Below are 16,906 nucleotides of genomic sequence, written 5' to 3'. Positions count from 1 at the left end.
TAGGCGGTGCTCTGTTATTTATAAAGAGTGCGAGTGCCCGTGAGCATGCTGGGAGTTGTAGGCCGCGCTTTGTGCCGTTTGTGACCTGCGCATGCGCTGTTGCCGTAAGGTGTTGTGGGAGTTGTAGGCAGCGCGGCGCGGGCCTGGCCAGAGGTGGGTGAGTGTGTGGGGATACCAGGGGTCCCGGTGAGGGGTCCCGGTGAGGCTCCGCTCGTCCCGTCCCCCCCGCCTTGTCCTCAGTGGCCTCCGCTGGGCAGCTCCGGGGCTGTGCGGTGAAACCGGCCCGGCGTGGCTGGGGCGGGACCCAGGCGGGGCTGGGGCCGGGGGGCAGCGGGCGGGAGGGCTGAGAGGGCAGAGACACCCCGGGCCTGCCCTGCCCTCCCTGCCCTGCCCTGCCCGGGTGTCCGGCCAAGGGTGACGGGGACAGGAAGGAGGATGCGGTCACTGCCCTCAGCTGACCCCCGGAAGGTGGGTGGGACGCGATTTGGGGTGGTTTGTGGGGTGTTTTTGGGGGTTTGGAGTTGCAAAAGGGGGTTGGTGTCACTGTCAGGGAAGTGGGAGAGAGGTGTGGGGCTCATGAATCGTGGAATGGTTGGGTTGGAAGGGACCTGAAGCCCATCCAGTGCCACCCCTGCCATGGCAGGGACACCTCCCACTGTCCCAGGCTGCTCCAAGCTGTCCAGCCTGGCCTTGGGCACTGCCAGGGATCCAGGGGCATCCCGGGCACCCTGTGCCAGGGCCAGAGGTAAATTTGGATTTAGGAAGGCAGAGCAGACAGGGGCAGGTCAGGGGAATCCCAGCACTGAGGCTGTTTCCCCACAGGACTGTTGCTAAACAAGTATCCATGAAGTTCCAGAGCAGGCCCTCAAGCAACGCTGCTCTGTTGTTTTGTCCCACCCCCTCAGAATTCGCACAAGGTCTGGCTGCAGAGTAATTTCTCCTGATTTATTCATATTTTTTCCCTCATGCAGTGACTGTGGGGACCTGTGAGATTTTTCTGGGTTAGGACAAGACCTCTGCTTGTTCTGGAAGCCTGGAAGGTGCCTGGCACATTCCTGTGTAGTGTTATCCCTCTGGAACCCCAGAATATCCCTAGTGGGAAGGGACCCACAGGGAACATCCAGCACAGACCCCCCAACACCCCCACCCTGTCCATCCCTGGCAGTGCTGCCCAAAGGCTCCTGGAGCTCTGGCAGCCTCGGGGCCGTGCCCATTCCCTGGGCAGTGCCAGCATCCTCTGGGGGAAGAGCCTTGCCCTGAGCTCAGCCTGAGCTGCCCTGGCCCAGCTCCAGCCATGCCCTCCTTTCTGACCCTGTCACCACAGAGCAGAGCTCAGAAAAACTCAATTTTTATTTTTCAAATTGAACTGCTCTGGATTATCTAACACAAATCCCTCCCAAAGCTGCCCATTAATTGCTGCCACCAGGATGGTTTGTGTGGGGTGGGATTGGTGTTGATCAAGCTCTGGATTCCCAGTGGAAGCTGTTCCCACCTGTGGCAGGGACTGGGATGAGATGAGCTTTAAGGTCCCTTCCAACCCAACCATTCCATGATTCTCTGACAGCACACAGGGAATGGCTCCCAGTGCCAGAGGGCAGGGCTGGATGGGATATTGGGAATTGGGAATTGTTCCCTGGCAGGGTGGGCAGGCCCTGGCACAGGGTGCCCATCCTGGATTCCTGGCAGTGCCCAAGGCCAGGCTGGGCATTGGGGCTGGAGCAGCCTGGGACAGTGGGAGGTGTCCCTGCCATGGCAGGGGTGGCACTGGATGGGTTTTAATGTCCCTCCAACCCAACCATTCCATGGCTCCTCTGGGTGGAATGGAAAGCAGGATCTGTGCCTCTGTCATTGGGAAGGTGCTGGCAGACTCTGCTGCCATCCCAGGTCTCCCTGCAGATCTGAGCCCATTTAAATTGGCAGCTGAGTATCAGAAGGCTGACACTTGGATTTAATTAGCTCACATCTGCCTGTGGATCCGAAGTGGCTGCAATGGCGCCGAGCCCGGGCTGTGGGAAGGCAGAAATTGAGGTCAGGGCCCGGCAGCCCCTCCCGGGGCCGCTGTGGCGACACAGACACCGAGGAGCCCGTGCCCCTTCCCGGTCACCTTCCTGCCTCTGCCCGGGGAAACGCCCCAGGGGCTGAGATAGAATCCGCAGCTGGCACCGAGCAGCCTGGGGAGCTCCGGCAGGGAAATGTGGGATGGGGATGGTGCCCAGGATATCTCAGCTAGAGTTGTCCCAAACCCCTGTCTGTCACCTTCGAGGTGCCTCACACCAGCAGACACAGCACAGCATTGCTGTTACACTTTCATACAACATAGAGCCCTGGGTTGTTGGAGTTTTTTTTTTTTTTTTTACTTTAATTTGCATTTATTCAGGAAGACTTTTAAGCTGGCACAAAGCCTGGCTGGATGCGTTTATGGCTGCGGTGGGCCCAGGTCTGAGTGCCCTGATTCAGTTGCAAATCAGGGGCTGGAGATGCTGAGAGGAAACGGCCAGGCTGAGGCAGCTCTTTATAGAACAGCTACATTTACTTTATTCTATAATGGCTGAGATGGATTTAATTAGGAGCCATCTCTGTTTTCAGCTGAATAATGCTCTTTGTTTACTGCTGGAGCCGTTTGGGGAGATGGAAATAGGCTGGTGCTGCTCTGAAGCAGCTTTTGACTCCTCTGGACTCAGAGTGCTGGGAAGTGCTGCTGTTGCAGAGAGTTGGCATCCATGCAGTGGAATCCTTGAAAAGATGGGGATGAGTGTTGGGTGTAATCACTGAAGGGAAAAGTCTCAGGGAGGATCTGATACCTCTCTAATTGCTTTTTACAATCCCTCTGTCCCCTGCAATGGGAATTGCTCAGAGAATTTGGGAGAATTTGGGAGCAGGCAGCTGTGGGATGTGGGATCTGGAGTCTGCAGGAGCTTTCTGCCCTGGTTGTTGGGGGAGGAGGGGGAAGGAGCTCCTGCAATTATTGCTGTTGGAGTGATGAAAGGGAAAGTTTGAAATACAATTTCAAAGGCTGGCTGCTGCTGGGCTTCCGCAGGCAGAATTCCCCGGGAGATCTCTGCAAACTTGTGTGGGACCACTGCAGAATCTCATTTGTTTTCCCTGTCTGCAGCATTCTCTTCTGCAGAGATGGAGTGCAGGAGCCAGCAGCTGAGACAGGGAGATTTCTGTGTCACCAGGAACTTTGGGAGACTATGGAATAACATGTGGAACAGGGATTTTTCAGTGTTGAAAAGCTTTGTTCCCCCTGAATTCCAGCAGCCTCACCACAGTGCTGCAAACCTGCACAACTCAGGGATGCAAAGGATGAGGGAATTTGTGGCTCTGTGCTCATTAAGCAGCGCTTGGGTTTGGATTCTTGGGCTGGAGGAGAAGATTTCAGACCTCAAGCCCTGCAGAGCTGGGTCAGGATCAGCCCAGGGCATGGGGGATTTGGGGTCCCAAGGAAGGAACCTCAAAGGGATTCCAGTTCACTTGGAATATCTGAACATTTTACCTTCAGTGTGGAGTTTTCAATCCAATATTAAAAAGCTCAGAAGGTTTTCCCATGGAATGCAGCTTTGCTTTAACTTGTGGTGTGAGGCCTCAGAGGTTTGCAGGGGTTTGATTTTGAAGCAGCAGTTCCTGGGAGCAGGGGAGGGAGGGGAATGTGGTGCTGTGCTCCTGCTGGGATGGGTGTCTGGCAGCAGGCTTGGCAGCCCTGCCCGAGCTGGGCACGCCGGGCTCTGAGGGGTTTCCTGGTGCTCTGCTCTTCGTGCTGAGCCAGGGGAGTCAGCCAGGGGGCTGTGATTGATTCTGGAGCCATTTTATTTATCAAATCTTTATTTCTTGTGCTGGTCTCTGTGCCACTTTTTAAATGCATTCAGCTGTCAAAGTGTCAAAACCTGGAGAATTGCTTTAGGAGTTTATCTCCCAGTCCATCCATCTTTGCCATTCACCAGGTACCTCTGTATCCCTCAGGAGGGAGCTTGCAGCTCCTTCAGGGTGTTTGTTGCACCTCCAGCAGGGACATCTGATGGGGACAGGTGCCTGAAGGATGAAACACAAGCTGATCTCACCTGCACTGACAGTGGCAGGCCCAGCACAGGTGGGAGCTCCCAAATTCTGTTGTGATCTTGGTGCTGTACTCAGAGCAGGCACACCTTGGTGCCAGAGGCTGGGGAGGATGAGGAGAGCAATCCATGGAAAAAACAAGAGGCTCAGTGGATTGTAGGAAATGTATCCTGTAGTGTTTGTAATGCAGCTTCCCACCTGAAGGACAGGTGAGATCAGCTTCTGTTTTGAAGATAAAATGAACTTCACTGAGTTTCTTCCTTACCTTGCAGAGGTGGACACTGGGGAGTTTCCTTTCTCTTTTGTATCAGCTCATGGAGGTTTTGGTCAGAGGTCCCCAGGACCTCCAGCTCCTCCTGTGTGCACCTTGGGTGCTTTGTGTTGCACCTTGGGTGCTTTGTGTGCACCTTGGGTGGTTTGTGTGCACCTTGGGTGGTTTGTGTGCACCTTGGAGGGTTTGTGCTGCACCTTGGAGGGTTTGTGCTGCACCTTGGCTGGTTTGTGCTGCACCTTGGAGGGTTTGTGCTGCACCTTGGCTGGTTTGTGCTGCATCTTGGGTGCTTTGTGTGCACCTTGGGTGCTTTGTGCTGCACCTTGGCTGGTTTGTGCTGCACCTTGGATGGTTTGTGCTGCACCTTGGAGGGTTTGTGCTGCACCTTGGAGGGTTTGTGCTGCACCTTGGAGGGTTTGTGTGCACCTTGGAGGGTTTGTGCTGCACCTTGGGTGCTTTGTGCTGCACCTTGGGTGGTTTGTGTGCACCTTGGTTGGTTTGTGCTGCACCTTGGGTGCTTTGTGCTGCACCTTGGGTGCTTTGTGCTGCACCTTGGGTGCTTTGTGCTGCACCTTGGCTGGTTTGTGCTGCACCTTGGGTGCTTTGTGTGCACCTTGGAGGGTTTGTGCTGCACCTTGGGTGCTTTGTGTGCACCTTGGGTGGTTTGTGTGCACCTTGGGTGCTTTGTGCTGCACCTTGGAGGGTTTGTGCTGCACCTTGGGTGCTTTGTGCTGCACCTTGGAGGGTTTGTGCTGCACCTTGGGTGCTTTGTGCTGCACCTTGGAGGGTTTGTGCTGCACCTTGGGTGCTTTGTGCTGCACCTTGGAGGGTTTGTGCTGCACCTTGGGTGCTTTGTGTGCACCTTGGGTGGTTTGTGTGCACCTTGGGTGCTTTGTGCTGCACCTTGGAGGGTTTGTGCTGCACCTTGGGTGCTTTGTGTGCACCTTGGCTGGTTTGTGCTGCACCTTGGAGGGTTTGTGCTGCACCTTGGAGGGTTTGTGCTGCACCTTGGGTGCTTTGTGTGCACCTTGGAGGGTTTGTGCTGCACCTTGGAGGGTTTGTGCTGCACCTTGGAGGGTTTGTGTGCACCTTGGGTGCTTTGTGCTGCACCTTGGGTGCTTTGTGTGCACCTTGGAGGGTTTGTGCAGCACCTTGGGTGGTTTGTGTGCACCTTGGGTGCTTTGTGCTGCACCTTGGGTGCTTTGTGCTGCACCTTGGGTGCTTTGTGTGCACCTTGGCTGGTTTGTGCTGCACCTTGGATGGTTTGTGCTGCACCTTGGATGGTTTGTGTGCACCTTGGAGGGTTTGTGCTGCACCTTGGAGGGTTTGTGCTGCACCTTGGGTGCTTTGTGTGCACCTTGGGTGCTCTGTGCTGCACCTTGGATGGTTTGTGCTGCACCTTGGAGGGTTTGTGCTGCACTGTCTCTGCAGCCTGTGCCTCTCTGTTTCCTGTGCTCTGAGCTGGGGGAAGGAAATCCTTCCAGCAGAGCTGTTGTTGCTTTGGGTGACAGAGATAAATGCAGATCAGGCCTTTTCTCCCATGTACAGGCAGCAGATCCTGCCCCAGCAGGCTGTGATGGACAAGGATACAAACTGTTGGGTCTCACCTCTTTCTCTGCCTGCCTGCCCTGAGTGATTTGAGTTCTCCTCCTTTGGAAGCGGGCACTGTAAATCCTGGATCCTCCATTCCCATGGCTGGGCGCCCAGGAGCTGCCTGATGACCCCAGGACATGCTGATGCTGTTTTGCCAGGAGAGAGATGGGCAAAAGGTACTTCTGTGACTACTGTGACAGGTCCTTCCAGGACAACCTGCACAACAGGAAGAAACACCTCAATGGGGTGCAGCATCTGCGGGCCAAGAGAGTCTGGTACGACTTATTCCGAGGTGGGTGCTCCCAGCTTCTGCCACTGCCTTCCTGGGATGGATGGGGAGGATGAGGAAGAGAAAATAAATCAGCACTGATGGTTTAACACTCTGTGTGCCAGCAATTTGAGCACATGATGCTGCTGAATGAGGCAGTCTCAGAGGTGAAACCCTCATGTGTGGCTCTGACCTGCCTCAGCACACAGTTCCAGGTGTGTTGGTGCCAGCCTGAGGAGTGCAATGGGAATGGGCTAAACTGCTTCCTTCTGCTCCCTGACCAGTTTGGGACTGGACATGATGGGATTTTCTGTGCCAAGGATCTTCACCTGGGTTCATCCCTTGTCTCCCCAGATGCTGCTGCCATCCTGCAGGAAGAGCAAACCAAGAAACCGTGTCGGAAGTTTCTGCAAACAGGTGAAGAGTTCTGAGGTGGAAGGAAGTGCCTGGGCTCGAGCAGCTCCTTGCAGAGCCAGCCCAGGGCTGGAGGGAGGGGCTTGGGCCTGTGTCTGGCATCCAGGTGTGATGGAGCCTGGCTTTGCTTGCACAAGAACCTCCTCTGGGTGGTTCTCATGGCACTCTGGCTCTTCCCAGGATTATTAAAGTTGGAAAAGACCTTTAAGATCACAGAGTCCAAATGTCAGTACAGCACCACCATGTTCATCATTAAACCATGTCCCCAGGTGTCACATCCACAGACTTTTTTGAGCACTTCCAGGGGCGGTGACTTGGGCAGCCCATTCCAATGCTTTACAACCCATTCTGTGAAGAAATATTTTCTAATATCCAATCTAGAGAATTTTGAAACTGAATTTTCAACTCTCACTATTTCATTCCAGGACAGTGTGATTTTGGGTCCAACTGCAGATTTTCCCACATGACAGAGCAGGACCTGGAGAAGCTGAGTGCCCAGGTTCAAGGTGAGTGCTCCAACCAGGCAATGCCTGAGGGTCTCTTTGCAGGGGGAGTTGCTGCAGGGAGTGTGAGGGCTTGTGCAGGCTGTCATCCCTTGCTGCCTGCACAGAGCCAGCCAATCCCTCCTGCTTCCCAGTGCTGTGTGAGCCTGGAAGGGCTGCAGTTTGTCATATGCTCCCTGCTCTCGAGCTGCTGGCACAGACACAAACCTGGAGCTGAGCAGTGCTGCTACCACTTGGCAGCAAGAGTTTGGAGTGGCCTTCCTGAGCCCTCGGGGTTTTGCTCAGTCAGGGAATAAAAACTGTCAGCAGCAGAGGGCACTGGTACATCACATCCCCTTAAATTTATGGATTTGATTCCCCCCCACCTTGCTGCTATTACCAGGGAGCTGCTGCTGCCACCCGTGGGAAGAGCTGGTGGGAAGAGCTGTCCTGTGAAAGGGGTCCTGGATCCAGAAACAGCCTCTGCTTGGGTGGCTTTGGAGGGAAGTGAAGTGTGGGCAGAGGGTGGATGGCAGCTGCTCCCTGCTGGGAGCCTGCAGAGCTCTTCTGAACTCTCTCATTCTGGGACTGCCATTCTTGGAACCACTTTTCTTTTAGGGAAAAGAGGTGGTAGCTCTGTTTTCTCCACAGGAGTCATTACTTTGGTGGGTAAAGAAAATCACAGAATCACAGACTGGGCTGGTGGGAAGGGATCTTAGAGCTCATCTCACTCCATCCCTGCCATGGGCAGGGACACCTTCCCCTAGACCAGGTCACTGCAAGCCCCATCCAGCCTGGCCTTGGACACTTCAGGGAGTGTGAGTGAGGTGTTGGTGGGAGCTTGTGGAATGGTTGAAATCCCCACTGGAGATCATCTAATCCTCACCATGCTGAGAGCAGGGTGAACTCAAGCTGGGTGCTCAGGGCCACATCCAGTGTGTTTCAAATAGGCTGGAGACTCTGTGGGTGACCTCATCCAGCGTTTGACTAGGTTCATAAAAATGTGTATTTTTTTAAGTATTTAAATAGAAATTCCTGATGGAAATTCCCATATTTTGGCTTGTGCCATTGTCTCAGTAGTGGGGAGCCCAGCAGTGGGTACAGCACCCAGATGTGGCCTGACAGTGTGGAGCAGAGGAGGAATCCTTCCCCAGGCTGGTGTCCCAGTGCAGCCCAGCTTGGAGCAGCCCCCATGCCCACACCCTCTCTGCAGCCAGCTGTTGTTTTGCCTGGAGTCTGGCAAAGCCAGGCTGAGGTGTTGGAAGTGTGGGATGTGAGAGGGGGGTGTGCGTGGGGCAGAGCCTCTGCTGGCCCTCACAGGGATCCCGTCTGGGGAAGGAGAGCTCAGGGGGAGGCAGGCAGGCACACAGAGCTGTTCAGGCTGTGCTGAGTCAGGGAGAGCCCCCGAGGTGCCTCTGAATCAATCTCTGAGCGCTGCTGGCAGTCAATAAAGCCACGGTGGGGAGGGAGGGATCCAGCCCTTCCCAGAGCCACCTTCCAGCCAGAGCCTGTGCCTGACCCCTCTGCTGGGCTCCCAGGGTGCACAGAGTGGCAGCACAGGCACCTCTGGCATTTGCAGGCACTGGCTGCTCTGCAGGAGCAGTGGGAGCTCTCTGGAGCGGAGCAGGGAGCGCTGGCAGCTCCTCTGCGCTTCGGCAGCTTTCCTTGCCAATTACACTTGTTATTGAGTATTGACTTGTGTCAAATGGGTCGGTGTAAGTGCAGGATTGGCTGCTGAGAGCCAATTCCAGGGAGATTACTGGGAAACCTTGCATTTGTGCTCCTGAGTCAAACATTTCATTTACCAATTAGCCCTGAAGGAGCGATGGCCAGGGGACAGGGGGTGCTTGGTTGGAGAGTTCAGTAGTGCTCACCTCTCTCATGGTGTGGTTTCCTGCATCACACAGCTCTGATCAGACACTTTGGAGGGATTTGGGGTAGAGAAAGGCTCAGCAGGGTTTGGTAGAGGAGAGGGACAGCCTGTAACAGACAGGATGGAAGGATCAGACACTGTCATGAGGACATCCCAGCACTCCTTCAGCTGCCAAAGCATCCTTGTCTCAGGTGCTGGGGCTGAGGAGGGCAGAGTTGAGGGCAGGCTTGTAGTGGCAGGGTATGTAATTCACACAGGATCCTCCATCAGTAATATCCCACATGCATTCCCACTCAGGATCTCTGAGCCATGAGCCAGCAGGATTGGAGCAATCTGCACCAGGCTGCCTCTCACTGACCCAGCTGGGAGATTTTGGCGGCTTTGGAGCCAAGGGTTATCAAGGATTTGAGATGAGCTGAGAGGCTGGAAGCTCCAGAGCTTTCCCAAGCCTGGGGGAGCCATGCTGGGGCTGGCCAGGCTGGTGGGGGATGCATTCCTGGTGGGCCCACAGTGCTGCTTAACCCCCTTTCCTCAGCTCTGGTGCAGGCAAAGCCTTGTCTGACTTTTTTTTTAACCCATCTAAACTGTGATGACACTTTTTTTATCATGTAAATATTGAACCTGTCCCTGAGTCCCTGTGAGTATTTGGCATTGGTAGCTCTGTGTCCGTGAACTCACCTTGATAATGAAGTATTTTTATCACAGCCAAAGGAAACGTGACATTATCCTTAACATTTGGCCCTTTTAATGCTGGGAGTTCACCCTGTAGTTTGTGTAAGTTTTGTGGGCTAAGTAGGAAAATTTCTGGATGATTCCATGTTCTAGAACAGCTTGGAGCCTGGCCTACTTTGGCATCAGCATCTCTGCACCCTGTAGAATATCCTCATCAAGAAGCAACAGTTTACACCTTCAGCAGGGAGGGAGCTCATATTCCCAGCTGTTCCCCCATCAAAGCATTAGCCTTCTGCATCTGCTGCATCATTCATCAGCCAGACACTTGCAGGCTGTCATTTTAAGTACAGTCATGTCAGGAAAAGTCACTGTCAAATTGCCATCTCCTTGCTCAGAGTTATTGGCTCCCCGCTAATCCGTGTCCCTGGTGCAGACAGGATCGACCTGCCTGGGCTCTGGTGGCTCTAACCAGAGGAGGGCACGGCTGGGGAGGGCCTGCAGGGTGTCCATGAGGGTCTGAGGGCCCTGCTGGGGTGGCTGGAGTTCACTGGTTTAACTGGGCAGGGAGCAGGAGTGCTCACACTGGGCTGCAGGGCTGTCACTTGTTTGGCTGCTCCACTTGCAGGGGCTCCTCAGCCTCATCTCAGCCTGCTCTGGTGCTGGTCTTGTGCTCTGGGGCAGTTGGGCTTCCACATCATCCACCAGGGATTTCATGTTCCTCTCTTTGCTGGTGGGAGCTGAGGGATTTCCTGTGCATTGCCTTGCTGGGTGACCCCCCAGCAAATATTGGCAGGTTCCATCTCACCCAGCAGTGCCAGTGTCGAGAATAAAACCCATGAGGAGAGAAGATAAATGTGGACCCTGCTCTGGCATCATTAGAGGCACTTCACAACTACAGATGCTCTTTCAATTGGCTGTAATCAGACTTGAAGCAAACACCACAGTGAGAAGGAGGAGGAGGGGGAAGCACCTTCACATCTGTCCAGCTGCACGGGCATGTGTGGGGAGCAAGGGCTGGTAAAGGCCTTCCAAAGGAATAGCTGTTGGCATTCAGGGAGTATTTCCAATTTCAGGGTGTGTTTGGTGTCCCTGGATGGGATGTGTGTGCTCCAGAGGGACATGGACACCATCAAGGTGGGCAGAGCTGGAGAGCTGCCTGTCCCTGCTGCCACATTTCTGAGCCTGAGGTTTGGACTGTTCTGGAGCAGCAGCTCTGGAGCTGGGAGAGCAGGGAGACAGCTGCATGTCCTTCTGATGTGGATATCTGGGGCCTCATTTGGGGCAGTGGGAATCCAGAGTGGTTCCACAGCATCCAGTGAACTTTTCTGGCTGGGAGTTGTGGCTACTCCATCCCTGCTGTGGTACCTTGGGGCTCCCTGCTCTGAGCAGAGAAGCTTGGACTGTTCATGCTCTGTGCTCTGTTGGGGCTGGGAGCTGGATGAAGAGGAAATCACAGTGGTACAGAGAGGTGGGAGAGATTCTCCATGATTTTCTTCCCTGCCTCATTGAAGCTTCTCACAGACACTCTTTGTCTGTCCCTTGCTGAGGTGGGATGAGCTCAGGAGGTGGAAGAACATGGAACAAAGGGAAATAAGGTGCTCAAGGCTGCCAGATGAGTCTAACCCTGAGTGTGAGCAGCACCCAGCTCTCCAGGCTGAGCTTCTTGCCTGCCCATCTCCCCACCTGGCCAGCTGGTTGAGCTGACCCCAGGTAGCTCTGATCCCTGGGAACAGCTGTGGGAGACTGGGACATTGCTGTCCCCAACCTTCTTGGTGGGCTCAGAGCAGCAGCCAGACCCCAGCAGGCTTTCTGTGGTGGCACTGGGCACATTGTCACCCCAGCCAGCAGCAGCAGCTGAAAAGGCTGGATGACAAATTATCCATCTGGCTGCTCATTGTGTAGCACATCCCTGCCATCCTGATTTAGTATTCAACAGGCAGATGAATAATTGGTTGCCACCAGTAGGATGAAGTGATCCTTCACTCTGCCCAAGCACTATTAATTTCACACTCTGTCTGCAAAGGTATAATATTTTCCTTAAAGCATGTGACACAGGGTGGGTGGGTGTGGAGCAGGCTCCTGAGGGGCACGGCTGCAGGTGCCTTGATCCCTACATGGGATCAGGGGTCCCCCAAAGGATGGACGAGCAGGGCAAAGGGAATGACACGCAGCTGCCTCTGTTTTCTTTTTATTGTCACCAGTATTTGGTTTCTGAGTTCCCTGCTCTGTTAGGTGGGCAGTTTGCACTAGGCTGGGATCACTGGGAGTGTGTCCTCGTCCCTGGTGTGCTGGCAGGAGTGTGGCTGTGTCAGGACTCCTGCTGGACCTGTCCAGCCCCAGCTCCCTCCTGCAGCTGGGGACACTGGGGAGCTTTGCTAACTGGGCAGCTGTGGGTTTGTGCCACGCTGGCTCTGTGCCCTCCTCCCCACAGGGTGCCTGTGGGCATCTGCCCACACAGCCCTTCCAGAGTGATTGGAGGGGTTGAAATCTTGATTCAGTAAATAGCAGAGGTTTCCTACTGGTTTCCTTCCTCGTTCCTACCCACCACGAGAAATACAACAAGGAGTAATGGGCTCAGACGGGAAGAGGGGACATTCAGGTTAGGTATAGGTTGGAGTCAATGATCTCTCTTGAACCTGATCGATTCTGTAATTCTGTGATTTATGGAAGAAATCCTTCCCTCTGATGGAGTGAGGGTGCCCAGAGAAGCTGTGGGTGCCCCTGGAAGTGTCCAAGGCCAGGTTGGACAGGGCTGGGAGCAGCCTGGGACAGTGGAAGGTGTCCCTGATCGTGGCAGGGGTGGGACAGGATGAGCTTTGAGGTGACTTCCAACCAAACCATTCCAACCATTCTAAATACAAGAACTTGTCCCCTGGTTCTCTCTGCCCTGGGTCTGCCCCTGGGCTGGTGACAGCTCTGCCTGGGCTGAGCAGGGGTTGGGGACACATCAGGCAGGGAGCTCCTTAAGCAGCCCTGACAGCAGCTCTGGGATCTGTCTGCTGCCTGAACACGCACCCGGAACCGTTCACACTGCCCGGGCTGCCAAGGCTGCATCGATCCCAACACTGTCCCTGTCATTTCCACCTAACAGGGCAGGGCTGGCAACCTTGCTGCTGCCACTTGGAGGGACACAGCTCTGGAAACAGCTCAGGGCCAGCTGAGGCTGTTCCAGGAAAGGATGAGGGTGATCTGCCCTGGGGGAGATGTCAGACTCCCCTCAGTGCCCAAACTGCCACCGTGCTGGTTTAGCTCTTGTCCCCTGCTCTGCCTGGCTGCAGCTGTCACCAAGCATCAGATGGCAGGAGGGCACAGGAGGAGGAGGGGCTGCCCAGGCATGGTGCACACTCTCCACCCTGTGAAACTGCAGGGTAATGAGCAGCAGGTTTAATGGAGTGAAAGGACAAGGGTCTGGTGGCCCTTTCTCTCATGGCCCTCCCTCTGATCCAGCCCTGTCTGATCTCAATCTTTCTCTCAAGCAGGAGAGAAGAGGCTGAAGGAGCTGCAGAGGGAGGGAGCAGATATCCCACCTGGCACCATCGAGGAGTGGCTGGACAAGAGAGCCCAGAGGCTGAGTGCAGCTCAGAGCAGCAGGTACTGGGTGCTGGGGTATCCAGGTGTGGATGCAAGGGGATCCCCCAGGAGGGCTGGGGCAGGGGAGGGTGCAGGGCATCAGAGCTCCCAGCACCCCCAGGCAGCACTCCTGGGGGGCCTGTGTGTGGGTGCAGCCCTGCCTGCCCACCAGGGATGTGTGCACAGGGGACACTTTGGGAACAGGCACAGCAGAGAGCTGCCCTTGCTCTGTGCAGGGCTCACAGACACACCTGGAAGGACAGGGCTGCTGCTGTGCTGGCTCATTAATGCCCAGGGTTCAGTGTCAGGAGCCTGCTTTCATCTGTTGACAGCTCCCCCATGCCCTGCCTGCCAGGGAGGGTGGAATTGGCTCCTCCTCACAGGATCCATTCAGAGTGGGGCACTGGCTGTTTCCTCGCTCACCTGACTGTGCCGCAGGCTTAATGGGATGACATTTGGGCACGTGCCAAATCTCTCTTCTGTTCTTTCTCTGTTTGTTCCCGTCCTCTCCGTGTTTGGACTGGGCAGGAGCTTCCTTCTGGTGCTTGTCTGAGCTTGTTGCTCTGGGATTGTTCTGTCCCTCAGCTCGGCTGCCCTTGGCCTTGCAGAGGTGCCCACATTCCTGTCCCCTGCACTTGCCCCATTTTGTTTGTCCTGCCTGTGAATCCCTGGAACATGGGATAGATCAGCTCTTACAGAAGATAGCCATCACTATTCCCAGAGGAATTTCCAGACCTTTAGAACTACTTGGTCACACCCAGAGGAATGTTCAAACCTTCAGAATTTGGTCCCTGCTGCCTCCATAGATGCACAGAACAAATTTCCAGGATTGTTGCTCTTTTTCCAGCCTCCCTCTCCCTGCAGGCTCAGAAACCATCTGCTACAGGAATTAAGCACCAACTATTGGAACTTCCCTTCCTCTCTCCAGCCTTGCCAACATCTCTCCCAATCATCTCTGTGCTCCCCTTGTGCCCTCCAGCCCCATATTTCATGGGATTGATTTTTGCCAATTTCCAAAGGAAATGATAGAGAATGGATTTCCATTAGAAAAGGATCCAAAGCCTCAAAGCTTCTGAGATGCCACAAGTTCCATGAGTGTGAAAAAGGGTGGGTAGAGGAGAGGGATCCCATTAACACCTTCAGAAAGGAAATATTCTTGACCTTGCTGGCCACTGGAGAATCCCTGTGGGACAGCCATTGAGAATGCTCCAGCTGTAGGTAAACCTTTGATAGAGCACTTGTAGCTCATGAGACCCCAGGGAATTGAGTACCCAGGCAGCATCCTGCCTATTGATCAGTCCTGCTGCTCAGGAAATGCTCATTAGGTGATGGCTCAACCTTGCAGCATCTCCTCTGCTCCACATCCACCTGTGCCTGAGCCACAGTGCTGGGGGAGTGACACCAAATATCCCTGCCCAGAGGGGCTGGTGTGTGTCCTCATGGTCCTGCCTCATCCTGGGCTCTGGAGAATCCCCCCTGAGGGGATAAACCTTGAGCCAAGTGACTTTGCTCTGTGTTAGCTGCCTGGAAAATGCTCCTGGAAAACTACTCCTGTAGCTGGCTCTGGGCCACGGCCCCGCAGGGAGAGGAGGGTGCTGCTTCTCCCCGGGGTTATGTAAAGGAGTTTGATTAGATTTCTTCTGGCATAACAATTAAAAAGATTCATCAGGATCGGAGGTAGAGGCCTGAGAAGCTGCAAGGTTGCTGTCAGGGCTTGTGTGAGAGAACAAATGAGCTTCCTGCACTTGGGAATTAATGGAAAAGATACGTTTCCCATGAATTTAAACGTGCCCCGGTCAAACTGGAGGCAAGGGACAGATGGTTCTTGCTCCTGCATTCTTCATCCCAGTGTGGTGTTTGCAGCAGGCTCGAGCAGTAAAGCTGAGGAGAGGGGCAGGGACAGAGTGATTCCCAGGCTGTGGGGTGAGGGAGAAGCCTCTTCCCTGTGCTGAAGGGTGCTCTGGTGCACACACCCCGCTGCTTTGGCAGCTCCTCCATTTCCGAGGGGTCCTTGTCCTTTGGGAAGTGCACAGCTGCCTTGGGATTTGGGCTGCTTGGAAAGAAACATCTGCTGGGTTTGTTTGTTCTCCCAGCTCAGCTGTGTGAGGAGTGGGATGGAGGGGCTGGGAGCAGCCCTGCTCCCTGCACCTGGCAGCTGGGCCTGCTGAGCCCCTCTCGGGGGGCTGTGCTGCTCCCCCAGCCCAGACCCCTCACCTCAGTGATCCCACCTCAGTTTTCTGGCACACACTGTGTTAGGCTGCCTGGATATGCTGGGAATGATCACACAACTGTTCTGGTGCTGGATTTGGGATGGGGGGTGAATGAACACGTTTGGTGCTAACCAAACCCCTCCTCTGCTGGCCCCTTCTCTTTGGGGGCTCCTGGAGGGGGCACAGGGAAGCCCAGCCCCCAGCATGGCCTTGGTGTCAGACAGACACACTGCTTCTCACCTCATCCCTCTCCATCTCCCCTCACAGTGCTCTTCTTGAGAAACCAGCACCCTTCCAGTACCCTCTGGGCTGGCCACCAGTGCAGGAGCTGCCCCCATCCCTGCAGGCCCCCCCACCCGGGGGATGGCCAGTGCCCCCCAACCTGCAGTGGGGCTGAGGCACCCCAGAGCCTGCCTGGGGCTGCCTCTGGGAAAGGGACAGGATTATTTATACACTCTTTAAATTCAATAAACCCTCCTCCTGCCCGTTGCAGCCTCCGTGTGTTGTGTTCGTGTTCCTGCTGGCCCTGCAGCCTCCCCTGGGCTGAGCCACTCCCCTGGCTCTGGAACGGGGATCTGTGCTCAGCACAGCTCCAGCCCTGCACAGGGGCTGTCTGTGGTCACCTGGAGCTGGCATTCCCCAGTTCCTGGGTGGGATCCATCCCCTCAGATCACTGCTGGCTCTGTGCTGGGCTCTGTGATCCAGGCTGGAGATTCCCCAGTTCCTGGGTGGGATCCAACCCCTCAGATCACTGCTGGCTCTGTGCTGAGCTCTGTGTTCCAGGCTGGAGCAGGACCCAGGCTTTTAGAACTGATGTTTCGTTTCCTCAGGTGTTGGTTCTGTGTTTGTTCCTGATAAATTCAGGGTGGGACCTGCCTGGGTCCAGGTGCTGGAGCTCCCAATGGAGAGCCTGGGGAGCTTCCCTCAGCCCTGCTGCTGCTGTGCTGCAGGTGAGGGGCAAGGAGGGGAAATACCCCAAGGTTTCTCCACAGAGAGACTTTGATTCATCTCTCCTTGCTGGTAAAGCGTGGTGTGAGGGAGGCCCTTGGCTGTCTCAGGAAGGGAGCAGGGTGCTGCAGCTCCAGGGCAAGGGGGGATCCTGTCCAGCAGCATCCCAGGAAGCAGCTCTGGCAGCAGGTTTGTCCAGGAGGGCTGTGCCCACTGCCAGAGCATTCCAGGTTTGGCTGGGCAGGGAGGTGGTGGGTCCAGATTCATGAAGAGCACGGGCAGGAGCCAGCTGCCTGTGGCCAAATCCTGCCTGGATCGCTCCAGCAGGGCAGGGATGTGATGGCAAATTGTCACAGGAGCATCAGCCCCGTGCTGGGACGTGGCTCTGACAGGAGCAGGGACTGGATGTGACAGCAGCCTTGGCTGCAGCCTGGATCAGTTTAGGTCCAACTAGAGAATGTTTTTATCCTTGCAGGCAGGAGCCCTGGGCTTGGGCTCGAAGGATTCAGGATCAGCCCCGTGTCCTGTCCTCACTTCCACCTGCAGGACAGG

General features: G+C 55.2%; 1 protein-coding gene across 5 annotated transcripts; it reads left to right on the top strand.

The window, feature by feature from the left end:
• The first annotated feature begins 39 nt into the window (after positions 1 to 39).
• Positions 40 to 15,898, top strand: ZMAT5 (zinc finger matrin-type 5). Of its 5 annotated transcripts, none has more exons than XM_074554064.1 (6): positions 40 to 153; positions 5,984 to 6,209; positions 6,540 to 6,602; positions 7,025 to 7,105; positions 13,106 to 13,217; positions 15,674 to 15,898. In XM_074554064.1, exons 2-6 carry the CDS (start codon positions 6,083 to 6,085, stop codon positions 15,801 to 15,803), a joined length of 513 nt encoding a protein of 170 aa, XP_074410165.1. In that variant the 5' UTR covers positions 40 to 153; positions 5,984 to 6,082; the 3' UTR covers positions 15,804 to 15,898. The 5 variants fall into 5 exon arrangements, with proteins under 5 accessions (XP_074410165.1, XP_074410166.1, XP_074410167.1 ...); XM_074554065.1 differs by having other exon boundaries at positions 49 to 153; positions 5,873 to 6,209; XM_074554066.1 differs by having other exon boundaries at positions 51 to 154; positions 5,988 to 6,209.
• The last annotated feature ends 1,008 nt before the right edge of the window (positions 15,899 to 16,906 follow it).

The sequence above is a fragment of the Zonotrichia albicollis genome, chromosome 18 (assembly GCF_047830755.1).
Source record: "Zonotrichia albicollis isolate bZonAlb1 chromosome 18, bZonAlb1.hap1, whole genome shotgun sequence".
Classification (NCBI taxonomy): domain Eukaryota; kingdom Metazoa; phylum Chordata; class Aves; order Passeriformes; family Passerellidae; genus Zonotrichia; species Zonotrichia albicollis.
The sequence above is the reverse complement of the archived record's forward strand: the minus strand, read 5'-3'. Positions and strand labels throughout refer to the sequence as shown.

Coding starts and splice junctions, on each gene's coding strand:
- ZMAT5 (XM_074554064.1), top strand. CDS start 6,083: ATGGGCAAAAGGTACTTCTGTGACTACTGTGACAGGTCCTTCCAGGAC. Junction 6,603..7,024: donor TCGGAAGTTTCTGCAAACAG/GTGAAGAGTTCT, acceptor ATTTCATTCCAG/GACAGTGTGATTTTGGGTCC. Junction 7,106..13,105: donor GCTGAGTGCCCAGGTTCAAG/GTGAGTGCTCCA, acceptor TCTCTCAAGCAG/GAGAGAAGAGGCTGAAGGAG.